General features: G+C 54.8%; 1 protein-coding gene across 4 annotated transcripts in view; it reads right to left on the bottom strand.

Annotated features, from left to right (window-relative positions):
- The window catches only part of TMEM184B (transmembrane protein 184B), a 47,092-nt gene that overhangs the window by 15,557 nt on the left and 16,492 nt on the right, over positions 1–15,043 (bottom strand). For 2 of the 4 annotated variants that reach the window (XM_044392415.3, XM_048217976.2), the window contains exons 2-3: positions 7,876–8,124; positions 6,291–6,456 (exon numbers count right to left, since the gene is read on the bottom strand). In XM_044392415.3, the coding sequence (XP_044248350.1) occupies positions 6,291–6,456; positions 7,876–8,067 (358 nt within the window). In that variant the 5' untranslated portion in view covers positions 8,068–8,124. Of the gene's footprint in view, positions 1–6,290; positions 6,457–6,907; positions 7,025–7,875; positions 8,125–8,501; positions 8,625–15,043 lie in introns of those variants that run through there. The other 2 variants (XM_048217975.2, XM_044392418.3) reach the window with 2 other exon arrangements.

Genomic DNA, 15,043 nt, shown 5'->3' with positions numbered 1-15,043 from the left:
TCCACCAAGAAGTGCACTCCGGCTGTCCCTGTCTCCCGGGCCAGGGGTCCTCACGAGCTCCCCGCTACAGGCCGACGGGCACATCGGTCCGTTCGTTCAATAACCACTCCCCGGACGCCTGCAGTGTGCCACCCCCCAGGATGGGGAACCTCAGCGACCCTGGGCACTACCGGCTACTCCCAGCTCACTTCCTCCCCGCGCCCTCAGCACCGACAGCGGGCCCCTAGGCCCGGCCCCCTCGGCTGCACACGAACACTCCAGTCATCCGGAAAGACGTGGGGCCATTTCACAGGGCAGGTAACTCGAGGATGAGCCCGGAAAACTTAATTTTGACTACTTTGGACAGAAATCTTCTGTGCTCAGTAAATAGGGGCCTCAGAACATGCTTCCTCCTCTTTTTCCGGGATCACCAGGGACAGTAACGGACACAATGCGCCACAGCCCTGGTGCGCCGGGGGCAGGAGGGGGGCTCTGCCATGAGCTGCTCAGTCTCTCCTCCCTCGTGGCCTGTCTCCTCTCTCGATCCTGCTTGTTGCTCCCAGATCACTGTTCCCGACGCCTCTTCTGATTGGTTTCCTCTCAATACCTTGTTTCATTCCGCCGGACCGAGCTCTCGTAGCTGCCGCTGTCGGCGCCGGGGCCAGCGAGGGCCCCGACAGCCACGGCATGCCGGCAGCACCCCAGCCTTCGGGTCTCGTGCGGCCCTGTGTCTGTGGCCCTCGGCTGGGTTCCGTTTACCCCAGCTGTCCTCTCTCTCTGCTTCGGAAGATGCTTCACTGTGGGCCAGGCTCCAGGCAGTGAGGTTTGTCCAAAATCTGAAGTCGGGTGAAGGCAGCCTCCTTCTCTAACTGTTTCATGTAAACTCTCCCCTCCTAACAGAGTTCATGCTCTCCCCCGGGAGGACGCTGTCCTGCACTCCTCCGTCCAGCCTGATGCGAGCCATTCTGGGGACCCAGAGACCCAGGGCTGCATCCAGCCTCTGGCAGTGACTCTCTAGGTAATCCTAAGTTTCTTAGCCTACTCCAAGTCTTTTTTTCACGAGTACAAAGTGCGGATGATAATACATCCACCAGCTAACTGGGAGGTGAGATGAGCTAACGGTAAGGAAAAAGACACGGCAAAGTTTGCAAACACCACACAAACAGTATTCACGGCACGGTGCCCATACGTGAAGCAAGAGCCGGTCTCCCTCCTCTGAACTCTGGCCCTCTGCACTGCTCTGCTCACAGAGCTCCCCAGGGCTGTCTCAGAGATGTCTCTAGGGAACACCCCTCGCGCCTCGCACGATCAGACGCTCCCTGCATGCAGGGGCTCGCTCCGTCCTCCCCTGTCCACCTGCCCCAATGGCTTGTCCTCGCGCCACGTGGATTACAGCCCTTGCCACACGGTAGAAACGGGACCCTGGGTGAGCCACGTACTTCTCTGAGACTCAGCCCCCCTTCTCCTTAGAAGACAGCAATCCTGCCACCAAATTGCAGGGTTTAGTACTATTCGCTCCCCCCTGCCCGCTGAAAGGCAAACAAATGGGGGGGGGGGTACAAACCTTCACGCACAAGGGGCCAGCACCAGGGGCAGCAGACCAGAGATGCCGACCACAGCTCCGGAGGGGAGGGAGCCAACGGGGACCCCGGGAAGCCCCCAAACCGGACACACCGGGCAGTCCTGAGGGCTGAGGGTGCTAACGGGAACCTCAGCTCCAAGTCTCCACGGGGAGCTCCCGAGTTTTTACTCTCAAGAAAGGCTGAGATGGTTCTGTCCTCAGCTGAGCAATGAGGAGATGTGTACGAAGTGGACGAGGCCTGAATGCAAAGGGCAAGACGTCGGGTCCCTTGCCCCATCCGCTCCCTCAACTCAGCCTGCCCAACTCTGGTCTCCCAGGCTGGAGATGAGAACATTATTCTCCAGGAAAACAGGCGCAGACTCAAAAGGTCCTCATTTCGTGCCTGCCCCTATGGCTGCATGACACCGGCGGGGTCGCGTCAGTGCCCTGTCACCCAGAGGGGAGGCCCCGCAGTTTGGAGCCCCGTTCTTAAACACAAAAATAGCCAAGGATACTAGACATTTGAGGAGAGCTTCCGACACAAAGGTCAAAGACCAAAGCCAAAAGACGAAAGGAACTCAGGAGGCAGAGATAATGCCGGGAGCAGAAGAAGCTGTAATTAGCATCGCCAGAGAGAGAAGAGGAGATGCCCTCTCCAGCATCAAGGACGGGGGCTCAAACAAACAGGACAGGGAAGAGCTCCTGACATTTTACAACATGACAAAACAAAAAGCAAAAACCCAAAAATCCTTCGATAGAGAAGCTCAAGAATAAAGATTTTTAAAAATTGTAATAATAAAGCAGAACAAAATAAGAGCTGGAAAATTATAAAGAAAATGTGCGGCTCAATCCAGAGGTACGACATCCTACAACAGGGATCCCGGGATGGGGAGATAAAGTGGAGGGAAGAAATTATCAAAGAAACACGTAAGAAAACTTCCCAGAACCTCAGGACAGGAGCTTCCACACGGAGAGGGCCCAAGAGGTGCCCCGCACGAGGAGTAAATATCCCACCGCCTGGGAGATTCCAAAACACTGGGGGTAAAGGCAAGACCCTCCAAAGCAAGACTCAAAAAGCAGGTCACATTCCGGCATGAAGGCTCGGAGTCCTGCAGACTTTCCCAAAACAACACTGGAAGCTAAAAGACAGGGGGAAACGTGCCTTCAAAATTCAGAGGGAGGATGACTTCCAACTTAGAACTGGATTCCCAACAAACTCCAGATAGGATAATATAGTGAAAATATTTACAGATAATTTTCAGATTGGAAAAAAAAGAAAAAAAAGAAAAAAAAAACCAACCAGAACTCTCATGCACGCTTTTTGCCAGGAAGCTCCTGGAAGGTATGGACTGACCAAAAAGGGAGAGCAAACCACAGACGAGGGAAAAACGGCATCCAGGGAACAGCTGACTGAGCACAAGTGAGGTGAGCAGGTGTCCCAGGAGGGTGGTGAGGAGAAGACCCAGGACAAGAACCGAGCAGGAAGAGGCCAGAAAGCAGCCAGTCCAGACCGAGCGGGGAGAGCAGGGCTCAGGGGAGACCCAGGGCTAACAGATGTGCCCGTGTGGCTGACGGCGCGGAGGAGGGCTTCTCTTTTCTAGTCAACTGAAGCATTTGGGAATAAACTAATGATAGATACACAGAGAGCAGAGCGAACCAAAAAGCAAGGTAAACAATAACCAGAGGAAAATAAAAAGTCATACAGGGAACCGTCGGCCTGGGACACCACAGGGCTCAGCTCTGATCAATATTTACAGACAGGTGATCATGGAAACACTGAACGGAGACTGAGAAAAATTTGTGATCTAGTCACAACGAGAAGATGAAGAGAGAATTGTGTGTGTGTGTGTGTGTGTGTGTGTGTGTGTGTGTGTATGGGGTTGGGGGGTAAGATACCTAAGTCAAAGCTCTCTACAATCGGAGGTCACTATGTAGCACTATCTGAAATTGAAAAATCGAGAACCAATAGTATAAGCACATTTTTCGGTTATTCTAGGGGAAAAAAAAAAGTTGAAAATGCAGTGAACTTGGGAGTGAGGAGGAGTCAGGGCCATTTTGTGTTTCAACTGTGTGCACTAGTACCTAAATGAGAGTAAAATTTAGCTGTCATGTTGTTAAAGAGAAAAACAAATTGTGCAATGCTCCGAGACAGCCCAGCTGCCTGGCTCTGAAATTGGGGTCCTCCAGCACAGCCGGACTCCTCTTCTCCCTTCTGCCCCTTCCCGGGTCTTGGGACACCAAGGAGGAAGGGTGGGGTGGGAGGGGAATGAAGGGGGGGCCTCTTCTTGAATTTTAAGGGAAGCCCTCCATCCCCAACTCTGCAGGGACAGGTCTGTAGATGAAAGGACAAGGGGAGGGGGTCCCAGATGCTGAGCAGAGCTGCAGAAAAGGGCAAGGCGAGGGCCAAGCCCACCAACTCAGACACTAAAAGCTGGTGAACCCCGGGGCAGCCTGAACTCCCCCACAGCTGCTGTGCTGTTTGTAAACTCCCTGGGAGAGGCCAGGGGATAATAGTGTTGCTAGGAGACATGCTTAGCAGGGAGGCAGACTTCTTACCAGGACCTCTAAGTGGACCAAGAGGAAGGTTGGGACAGGCGGGGCCTGAACAAAGAAGCTTCTGGAGTGGGGGGACCAGCCAACCATCTGCCGCCACCTCGGGGGCACAGAGTGAGGACCATACAGACGCTCCCCTGGCTGTGCCCCACTTCTGCCAGGCACCCCAGTCTTCGGGGCCCCGCAGAGAAGGGAGATGGCACCTGCCCCTTGACCGCCCAGGAGAGGATTCCCCTTGGCAGGGAACAGCGCTCTGCTTCTGAGGGAACCAGTGGGCAGAGGCTGCTCCCGGGCCCCCATCTGCGATTGGAACGTGATTGGAAAAGGATGCTCCGTACTAGCGTGTGCAGTTCCCCAGGGACCCAGAGGTTTCCCTGGACTCTGCTGCTTCCAGGGACATCGGGCATTAGAGCCCCAGTTACGCCCAGCGCAGGTCCCCACCTGGCCTCAGCATTCTCACCTGGCAGAGCCACGCAGGGAACCCCGCCAGGAACTCGATGAGGCCCCCTGCGAGTGCAAGGTGCACAGCAGCTGTGTGATAAAGTCCCTCATTCGTTCAGAAATTCTGGGCTGAGTGAGCACCTGCCAGGGGCTCTCTGCCTGCTCCTGCTCTCGCGGAGCTAAGTCTACTCGGGGAGACTTGAGCAAACCAGGCCCGCATGCTGCTCAGGCCGTGTGGACGCCGGCAGGGTGCCGGGAGAGGAGCCACAGGGGAGGTCTTTCTGAGGAGACACGAGAACGAGGACAAAGAAGGAGCGGGCCAAGAAGAGCCTTCCAGACACTGGGGAAACACCTGATGGCCCTGCTGGAGAAGCGGGCAGTGTGGATGGAGGGGAGGGTAAGGGCGAGGCCAGTGGCTGGGGGGGAGGAGGGGGCAGTTCGCTCCGTCGGGCGCCTGCATTTCCTGGCTGAGGCCTAAGGCATTTCCTGTGCCCCGCGAGGCCTCGGGGATACACAGGTTCCAAGTGGGACAGGAAGAGAGACTCCAGCTTCTGTGGGGATGAGCGTGCTGCACCCCAATATCCCCGGAGCCCAGGGCCCGAGGCAAAGCCCCCCCATCCCGGGGTCAGGGAAGGGGACCAGTGGTCGTGGGCAGGGCTGCCGTGACATCTGGTCACTACACCCGAGGCCAGCAGTGCAGACAGGGGAGGAAACAGGAAAATGCATGACCTTGGCGGGGAGTGTCAGAGCAGGGATCTCGAATTCAAGGAACCCTCCTCCCAGCCCTGCTGCCTGGTAAGGCCCAGGGATTGCAGACTTGTGACCTGTCTTCAGGGCTCTGGCCGCTCCCTGCTTGCCCGCCCTCCATAGACAGCTGCTAACCCGCAATTTCCAGTTGTGCCATATTCTTGGGCATCAACAGTAAAAAAGAAAATCTGAATTTCTCTGTGTACCCTGCAAGGCTGTGTCCATCCTGTCCTTCCTTCCCAGTGGCATCCCCTCTCCAGCCTCTGGCCTCTCCTCTGGCCACGGCCAACCCCCAGCCCAGCTCCCCCCACCTCCCGGACATCTCCCGGGCCATGCACTAGCTTTCCTGGCTGCCTGGGATGCTCACCCCAGCCGCTCTAGGTCTCTGCTCCCTGAGTCTGCGGCTGGGCCCCGTGGAGAACTGTCCTGTCCCGTCCGTGGTGACTGGCCAGGCGGGGGGGGGGGGGGGGGCTGGCTTCCCTCCTTGCCACCCAGGGCCCAGCAGAGGGCCTGGCTCCTGCTGGGAGCTCAGTACCAGAGCAGCTGATGCGTCCACACCAAACATGGGACCTGAGGCCCGTGAAAGGCAGGGAGTCACCTTCTTGGGTGACAGAACAGAGCCTGCTCCTGGGACAAAGCCCTCAGAATTAAGGCACGTGGGGAGGGAGCCTCACCCCTGCCACTGCCTCGCCATGGGCCCCCGGATAAGCCCCTGACCCATCTGTACCTGGGGTTTCTAACGACAAACGGACAGCTTCTTTGCTGCTCACCCCCATCAAAGCGGCCAGACTGAGAAAGGAGGCACGGGGGAGGGTCCCTGCTTGCAGGTGTCGCGGGAGCCCTGTGGCCAAGTGCTACGCCCGTGCCGTCACCTGGCAGCGTTGGGCCCAGACGGAAACCCCGAGGGGGGTAGAGAAGCGAGGGGCAGCCCCTCTGGAGGAGCCTGGGCCCAGGGGTACGCCGCCCGCCGGTGCTCCCCCGCCCCCGCCCCAGCCCGCGCGCCCCTCACCCTCGTAGCAGTCCCGCACGGTGCCGAAGTACACGTAGTACTGGTCGTTGGTGAAGAAGAGGAGGCTGAGCCAGGAGTCGAAGGCGTAGATGGGCACGATGAAGAGGATGCGGACGATGTAGCGCTGCTCGTTGGGGCAGCTGTAGCAGCGCAGATGCATGTAGATCTGGGGACAGACGGGGGGCTCAGCCGGGGGGCCGGCCGCGGCAGCGCACCCGCCCCCTCCTGCTCTGCTTCCCAGGGCCGTGACCGCTCCCGACCCTGAGCCTTAGCCCCTCGGCGGCGACCAAACTCCCACCGTAAAGCTGTTTTGAACGTCAGACCAGAGGGGGCAGAAAGCTTGTGGGGTGCGTTCAGCGGGGCCCGGGCCGGCGCCACAGACGCGGGGGCCATGAGACCAGGCCCAGGACTCTAGGATCCGAGGCAAGAACGGCCGGGGAACCTAGAGCTGCAACAAACTCCCTGGGGACCCGTGAGCACAGCCAGCTGGGGAGCCTCGGGTGAGTGGCACAGAGACGGCCCTCCATGGACACGGGGGTCTCCTCGCCACCACCCCGGCCTTCCTAATGCCTGGTCCCCAGGGTTTTAGGGCAGCAGTGTCCACCCCGTGCACGGACAGAAGGGACCCTCGCTTCCACGGAAGGCGGAAGCACTTCCTGGCTGAGTGGCTGCAGTGACATCATCCTGCGTCTCACTTTCCCATCTGTCCAACAGAGGCAGCGCTGCCGGCCTCACTGTGAAGGTGGGAGAATGAAGTGCAGTTTTTAGAAAGGGCGGTGGGGGGGACAGCAGCCACACACACTCTGGCCACGCTCTGGCCACGCTCCTCAGTCCCAGCAGCCAGAGTCCTGTCCCAGCTCTTGTGACTTCCCACTCGGCCCCGCCGAGTCCTGGGCTCAGGGGGAAGAGAACAAAATATTCCCCAGCTGCTACGAGCCAACTGCTTTGGAAGCAATGGGGATTGAGAAGGGACGGGAACACAGGGCAGCAGGCTGAGCTGATGGAGACCTGAACGGGCTCAGCCTCCCTTCTTCAAATCTTCCTTGGGCAGCCGAAGCCCACATCTCCTTCTCTGGGACCGCAGGTATAGGGGGACAGGAGACCTGCCCTCTACCCTGGCTCTACCGCCAGCTTGTGCGTGACTGGGCCAGCACCCCACCACCTCTAGGTCTCAGTTTTTTCCTCTGCAAAGGGGTCACTGATGCCTGTGTGCTCCTGCACGGCCCCCTACAGCTGGGGCTGCACATGTCACCTGGAAGGTGAGCAGAAGTGGCGAGTGTCACATCTGGACTGCGGTGGTTAGATAGCCAGAGTGGCTTCCGCACACTACCCTCCTCCCAGCTGTCAGACAGATGACGCTCTGAAGCCACAGGCCGTGGGGGCCACTCAGCGGAGCCTGACCCGCGTCGGCCTGGAATATGGGGAAGGATCGACTTCTACCAGGTGGAGCCCCCAGATTCAGGTTATTACTGCAGCATAGTCTGGCCTGGCCTCATACTCTCTGGGGCCTAGAAAACCTCCCTGGACCCTTCCAGAGGGCCTTCCGTGGCTCCGTGGCTCAAGGGCCCCTGACTGGCCTGCGTACCTGGTGGCAGGTGATGAGCAGGGCCGTCCAAACGAAGAACCCGGAGATGGCCTGCGCGGCGGTTGTCATCAGGAACACGGGCTGCTCCATGGCCGTGGGGCTGCCCTCAGGGATCACAGACACGCTGGGCGAGGCTGCCATGGTGGTAGGCGACGCTGGATCCGGGGCCAGTGCGGCCCCCCTCACCGTCATGGTGCCTGGCAGCAGGGGGTCCCTGAGACAAACCCTTGCGGTACGCGATGAGCTGGCCTGAAGAGAAGAAACCGCAGCGTTAGCCTCCTTCCCCAGAGAGTGGCAGTGTGCAAACAAGCTTCCGGGCCTCTACGTCCACCACCGTCAGATTGTAACCGGACTCTGACCACGTGTGTCCCAGCCCTGCCGCTGCGATGGTCCCAGCCCCTACCGTGTCGCCCCTAGATTTGTGAAACAGGTGCCTGAGCGGTCTCTCTGCCTCTGCCTTGGTCCCTACTGTCCCTTTGTCCCTACTTGGTCCCTTGGAAGCCATGTGAGCTACCCTGGGCCCCCCCTCTGCTCAAAACTCCCAGTAGCTCCCAGCTCCTTCAAAGTACAAGCTGCTGTCCGTACAACGGCCCACAAGACTGCCCAGCGGCTCCCGCGGCTCCCACCTCGACCCTCCACGCCAACCACGCTGGCCTCCTGCTGCTCCTCGACACTCCAGGCCGGCTCCTGCCCCCCTGCCCCCGGGCCTCTGCATGGGCTGCCGCACCAGCGGGCCACCCAGCTCACGTCTGCACTTCCTCTAGGTCTCTGCCCTGACCTCCCGCCCCGGACACTCCCGACCCTTTCGCTTTCTTTTTCTCCAGAGCGCTGGTTCCCGCCTGACTCCCTCTGACAAAGCGTAAGTTCATGCATATATTTATTAGCTGCCTCGTTCACCAGAACGTAAGCTCCCTGAGGGCCAGGGCTCCGTTCTGCTCACGGCGGGGTCGCCAGCACCCGGCACAGCACCAGTCGCACAGCAAATGCTCAGCAAACACCTGCAGGGTCTGCGGGTCTCCACAGTTCCCCATCTGGCAAGATCGCTTTGTCGCTTTCTCTCTTCGAAGGGCTGTGCCTTTTCTTTGCCGTTTCTCCCCAACTTTCCTGATGGCCGGCCCCCGTTCTTCATCATCGGCTATGCTGTGCCCACCTTGTGTGCCTTCAAACTGCTCTTTTAATTCAGTTTCCCGTATCCCTCTTCCTAAAAGCCTGCCCCCGCGCTTCCCCCAGAGACTTCTAGCCACGTCACACGCCCTTGTGTTTCTATGTAACAAGCAGAGGCTGTCCGCTCTCTGAGGCAAGACCGCATCTGTCTGTCCACACCCCGCACCAAGCTCAACACCAAAGCCTTTACTTTGTTACCTATTGATTTTCCGTCCTGATTTAAAAACTCCGTATTTCACGGAGAAGCACAAAGAGATGAGGAAACTGGCATACAGGGAGATCCTGGGTGGGAAAATAAAGATGGGAGCGGGAGGGACACAGGCTGGCCTTCTAGGGTCCGAGGGTCCCATCCAGTCACTCCACGTGGGCTCTCTGTCCACACCTCTTCCCAAGAGCAACTTCAAGATCCATGACAACAAATGAACAATTTCACATTAAAAATTAACCCAGATGCCCCCGAGGAAGAGCTGCTGTCGGAGCTGAGCGACTCCTGGGCGACGGGTCACTGCTGTACCAAGGCCGTCGGAGCCCCCGGCCCTGACGGGCATCCCTTTCGGTTCTACCAGCTGCCGACGGGCTGGCCAGCGCCGTCCCGGAGCCTCTGGGTCCCCTGCAGCAGAGGTTCTGGGAGACTAAGCAGCAGGGTGACCAGAGGATCCGCTGCCTGAGGCGCAGAGAGTGTGGATACCGGGGAGGGCACTCCGGCTGCAGCTCGGGTCCCAGCTCCACCACCAACCAGCCGTGTGTCCCCACACAGCTTGGCTGCTCCCTGGAGGGTCACTGCGGCCTGACCCAGAAAACAGTCAAGCCCCCAAACTTGACCATCTCAGCCTGAGCCCCGAGGTCAGCCCAGATGACCTCTCATGGTCCCTTCCAAGCCCCAGCTGATCTTCTCAGCCAGAACATACCGGCGCCAACAGAGGCTTCCGGGGTGCACCCAGGCCCAAAGCCTGACCCCTCGATGAAGAGACTCTTTGCTTACCATGTCCCCACACTCCCGGCTTTGCCCCCGGCCCCTCTCCCAGGTCTCCAGCATCCCCTGCCCCCATCTGCGCATCTGCTCTTAGCTGTCAGTTTTTACCCTAGGACAGCCCTTTGCATTTCTATTTTCCTGTGAAAATAAGTGATCTCTAGCATACTGACCAAGAGATGCATCTAGATTTAAAATCCAAAGTGGAGAAGTAATCTATATAAAGAAACTCAAAACTGGAGAAGGTGTCTATATAAAGACTGGTGGCGAGCTCTGAGAAAGAAACAGTGACAAGTCTAAGAATAGCTCCTGTAAGGATAGCTGCAAAATTGGAAACCAGGGCCAGAAATACTTCTTTAAAAAAGAAGATTTGGGTTGTAAATCATCATCTTTGTCTATCATCCCAAATTAAATGAATAAACACAGGCAATTGGGGGAGGGGGGGTGCCCGGAGGAAGTACAAATACTCCTAAATCTTCAGCTTCCAAGCACAGGCAGGCCGGTGTGTCAAAGGCTGTTTTGTTCGCCACTAAAGGCAGTGCTGGGAGGCCCGGAACCAGGGCACTGCTGAGCTGACCTGCCTGCGGGGAGGGGACCTGCGCCACGGAGGCTCCTCAGCTGTGGAAGCTGGGTGAAGGCTCCAGGCCCAACTTCTTCTGGGGCTTTGTTCACTGCCATTCAAGCACACCCCTCTTCCAAGCCCAGAGAGACACTGGCATGCAGAATTCTCTTGCATTTTCCCCATGTAGGTCACTTAGCTTCCGGACAAGAGAGCCACTCAGAGAGGGTGGGTGACTTGCCCCGAAATCAGGACCAGGACTCGAATTCAGGTCCTATAAACACATTGTTAGCCCCGCACCTACCGAGTGGGGGCCCCATGTGAGCAGCCCCTCCCACTCCAGAGCCTCCTTCCAGAAGCCAGTCCTGTCCTAGCAGGCCTGAGACCCTCCTTGCAAAAAGGGGAGGGAGGTCCTCAGGGAGGGGCAGCCGATGCTGGAAGGGCTCTCCGGCCTGACCACGCTTACCAGGCTTCGGGGTTTGCTAGCTCTTTACTTGACTCCGGGCAGCGCTCCTGGTTTACACAGTTTTCCCAAGCTTTGTCTCATGTTTTTTACACAGCAGCTTTGAACTGAGCAATATTAACTGCATCTGAGAGATGAGGAAAATGATGTGGAAACTGGTTTTACAGCCCCCCGGGGAACACCAAATGATTCGAGGGTTTTCATAATACCTCCCCCCCCACCACCACAACACTCTTAACTCACCGACGCACGCACGGCGCCTGTGAGGACAGCTCCTCCAAGGCTGTCAATCCCAGGGGCTCACCTTGCTCCCAGGGCCCAAGGCAGCACACAATGCTAGACCCTGCAGACTGTTCACAGCATGCGTGCTGGGGGCAGGGGATGGACACCGGGGTCCCCTCCTTTCACACTGGCCAAGGCTGGGGGGGAGGGTCAGGGAAGGCTTCAAAGCGGCAGGGACTTTGGGACAGGGTGTTTAAGTAGCATAACCAAGCTTCAGCTTGAGGCCACCCAACAGGGTTCCTCCCAGACCCCACCATCCGCAAGCCTAGACAAGTGACTTCATCTCTAAAAACTTCAGTTTCCCCATCTGTATTTCAGGGTAACTACAGAATGGCTGAGGGCACGTTCTACTTTACAGATGTCCTGTTAATGAGTAGACGAAATAATAGAATAAAATAATACAATAAAAATGACCATTTTGCAACTCCTAATACAAATACTGGACGTAGATATGGACCATCAATGGATGATGAAGCCCCTCGCTAACAGAGTCTGGGCAAGTCCAGCTCTGAACCCACAGTCAAGATCAACATTGCCAACATGGGGCTGCGAGAAGCTTCCAGCCTCCTGATGGGATACGTAGGGAGCAAATGGCACCACCTAAGAAGGACCCTTGCCCAAAAGTGAAATGGGATCAAAACAAGCCTCCAGAGCTACTACTAGTAGCCAGGAAATACAGAGGGTAGTGGGACAGACTAAATGATATCATGAGGATGCAGCAGCCAAATCTAGACCACGGCACAGTCTACAGGACAAATGACCTGGTTTCGCCAACAAATCCGTGGCTTATAAACAAAGGTGCTTGAGGGGCTGTTACAGAATACCCGAGAGACATAACTAAATGCAACATGTAGACTTTGCTGGGTCCTGATGCTAACAAACCAATGATGAAAAGACATCTTTGAAATAGATAACACACAGGAATTCTTGTCAGTTTCATTAGGCGTGATCATGGCACGGTGGGCATGGCGGGGCACATAAACGTCCTCATCAATGGAGGAAGAATCGTCTTTTCAATAAAGTACTGGAACAACTGGACATCCGGAGGCAAAAAAGAATGAACCTTAACCTAAGCCTTTAGACCATACACAAAAATTAATGCTACACGGATCACAGATTTAAACGTGAAACGCAAGACTATCAACTTATAGAAGACACGTATCTAACAAACGGCAAGCATCTAGAATACAGCAAGAATTCTCAAGCTCAACCGTAAAAAAATAGCACAATTAGAAAATGGGTCAAAGACATGAATGGACATTCCACTCAAGGAGGATACATGGACAACAAATACATGAACAGCTGTTCAACATTGTTAGCAATTAGGGAAATGCAGACTAAAATCACAAGACATCACTATACACATATTAATACGAAATAGAGACAACACCAAAAGCTGGCAAGAATGCAGGGAAACTGGCTCTTATGTAAGTTCCTGGCAGGAATACAAAATGGTAGAGCCACTCTGGAAAACTGTATGGTCGTTTCTTACAAAACTCACACACCATTTACCATACAACCCAGTTATCACTTAGACGTTTCTCCTACAGAAATGAAAACGCATGCTCACACAAAACCCCATACGCTAACGTCCACAGCAGCTGTATCCGTAGTTGCCAAAACCTGGAAACGATCAACGCGTCCTTCAACAGGCAGAAGGTTAAACTCCCAGTATGTCCAGATCACGGACTACTACTCAGCAATAAAAAGCAACAAACTATCGACAGCGGCAGAAATCTGGATGGAGCTCAAGGGCATTCCGTTTAGTGAGAATAGCCCATCGCAAAGGTCACATACTGTCTGGTTCTGTTTATATATGACATTCTCAAAATGGCGACTCTATAAAGATGCAGGACAGATTAGTGGTTGGCAGAGGACAGCAAAGAAGGGGGTGTGTACAGAGAGAGGGCAGCACGGGGACTTCCCTCCAGGTGATGAGATCCCTTGTATCTCCCTCACACACACACACACACACTCACACACACATGAGGACTTCCCTCCAGGTGATGAGATCCCTTGTATCTCCCTCACACAGACACACACACACACACTCACACACACACTCACACACACTCACACACACATGAGGACTTCCCTCCAGGTGATGAGATCCCTTGTATCACACACACACACACACACACACACACACACACAGGGGGACTTCCCTCCAAGTGGAGATCCCTTGTATCACACACACACACACACACACACACACACACACACAGGGGGACTTCTCTCCAGGTGATGAGATCCCTTGTATCACACACACACACACACACACACACACACACGCACACGAACAGTGAAAACTGAATAAGGTCTGCAGTCTGGTTAACAGTGCTGTACTAACGTCCACTTCTGGTTTTGATCATGGTCCTATAGCAATTCGAGATGTCACCATTGAGAGCAGGGCACATGGGACTTGGGGTACTATTTTTGCAACTTCCTGTGAACCTATAATTATTTCAAAATAAAACAAGTTTTTTATTTTTTTAAGATTTTATTTATTTGAGAGAGAGCACGAGCGGGGGTGGGGGAGGGCAGAGGGAGAGGGACAAGCAGACTCCTGCTGAGCGTGGAGCCCACCATGGGGCTCGATCCCAAGACCCTGAGATCATGACCTGAGCTGAAGTGAGACGCTTAACCGACTGAGTCACACAGGCACCCCAAAACAAGCTTTTTTCTTTTTAAAGTCCTTATCAAATAGAGATGCATACTGGATTATTTAAGGGTGAAAAAATAACATGACTTCTGGGATTTGTTCTTTATAAGGGGGAGAGGGACACAGGCAGCAAGGCTGTAGGACAGCCCTTGCTGTCGAAGCGAAGTGACTACGCGCAGAAATCCGTTCTATTATTTGCTCTACTTCTGTACGTTTGAAATTTTCCATAGTAAAAAGCTTTAGACAGTAGAACAGAATTTTCCACAAAATTTGTAACGAGATGGGCAGTGACTCAGGAAACAGTCTGTTTCAGACATTTACTGGCGATCTCGTAGAAAAGCAATCAGAAAGACCTGTCAAGCCTAACAACTTAGCTCAACACATCTTTCTTTCACAAAAAACTTCCGCATTTGTCCATGTTCTTCTACGAATACTGGCTGTCAGGATACGCTTCCCAGTGAAGTTTCTGAAACATCTTTAAGCATGTTTAATACGTCCCTTCGTGGGAAAGGCGTGTTATCACGACAAATGAGAAAAGAACTGCTCTTTTAGAAAACACCGCGGCCGGCGGAGCATTCTGGAAAAGTGTATTTGGGAAATGTTGGAAATGTTTCTACTGTCACAGGATTTTGTTACCAAAAACAATATAAGTCTGTAACTTACAAAAACTCTCACGTCTGAACTAAAAACCTACGTAACAGAATTTTCTAATCTGTTCAAAAATTTCCAAAGCATCTGAGTGGGTTTTGGACTCCTGTGTTAAGAACTTTAAAATAAAATACCTTCCATTTAGTTGACAGAAACATCTGATTGGCATCAGGAAGGATGGAAATGTACTAGCCAAATTTCAACAAATCCTCTGCATACGCCGTGGACAGGATGGAAAGATGAGTAACCCAATTTAGAAAGCAAGCCAGTGATGCGTTTCCTCCGGGTGCAGCTACGTGTCTCAGGCAGGGCTCTCCTTCAGAGAGGGCAGCCATTAAACCCAGATAGCTAAGCAGACTGAACACAGAGCCAGCCCTTCCACCTGCTCGCTCACACAGCAAGAAGGCACACTTTCCAAAA

Source organism: Ursus arctos, unplaced genomic scaffold (assembly GCF_023065955.2).
Source record: "Ursus arctos isolate Adak ecotype North America unplaced genomic scaffold, UrsArc2.0 scaffold_21, whole genome shotgun sequence".
Lineage (NCBI taxonomy): Eukaryota > Metazoa > Chordata > Mammalia > Carnivora > Ursidae > Ursus > Ursus arctos.
The sequence above is the reverse complement of the archived record's forward strand: the minus strand, read 5'-3'. Positions and strand labels throughout refer to the sequence as shown.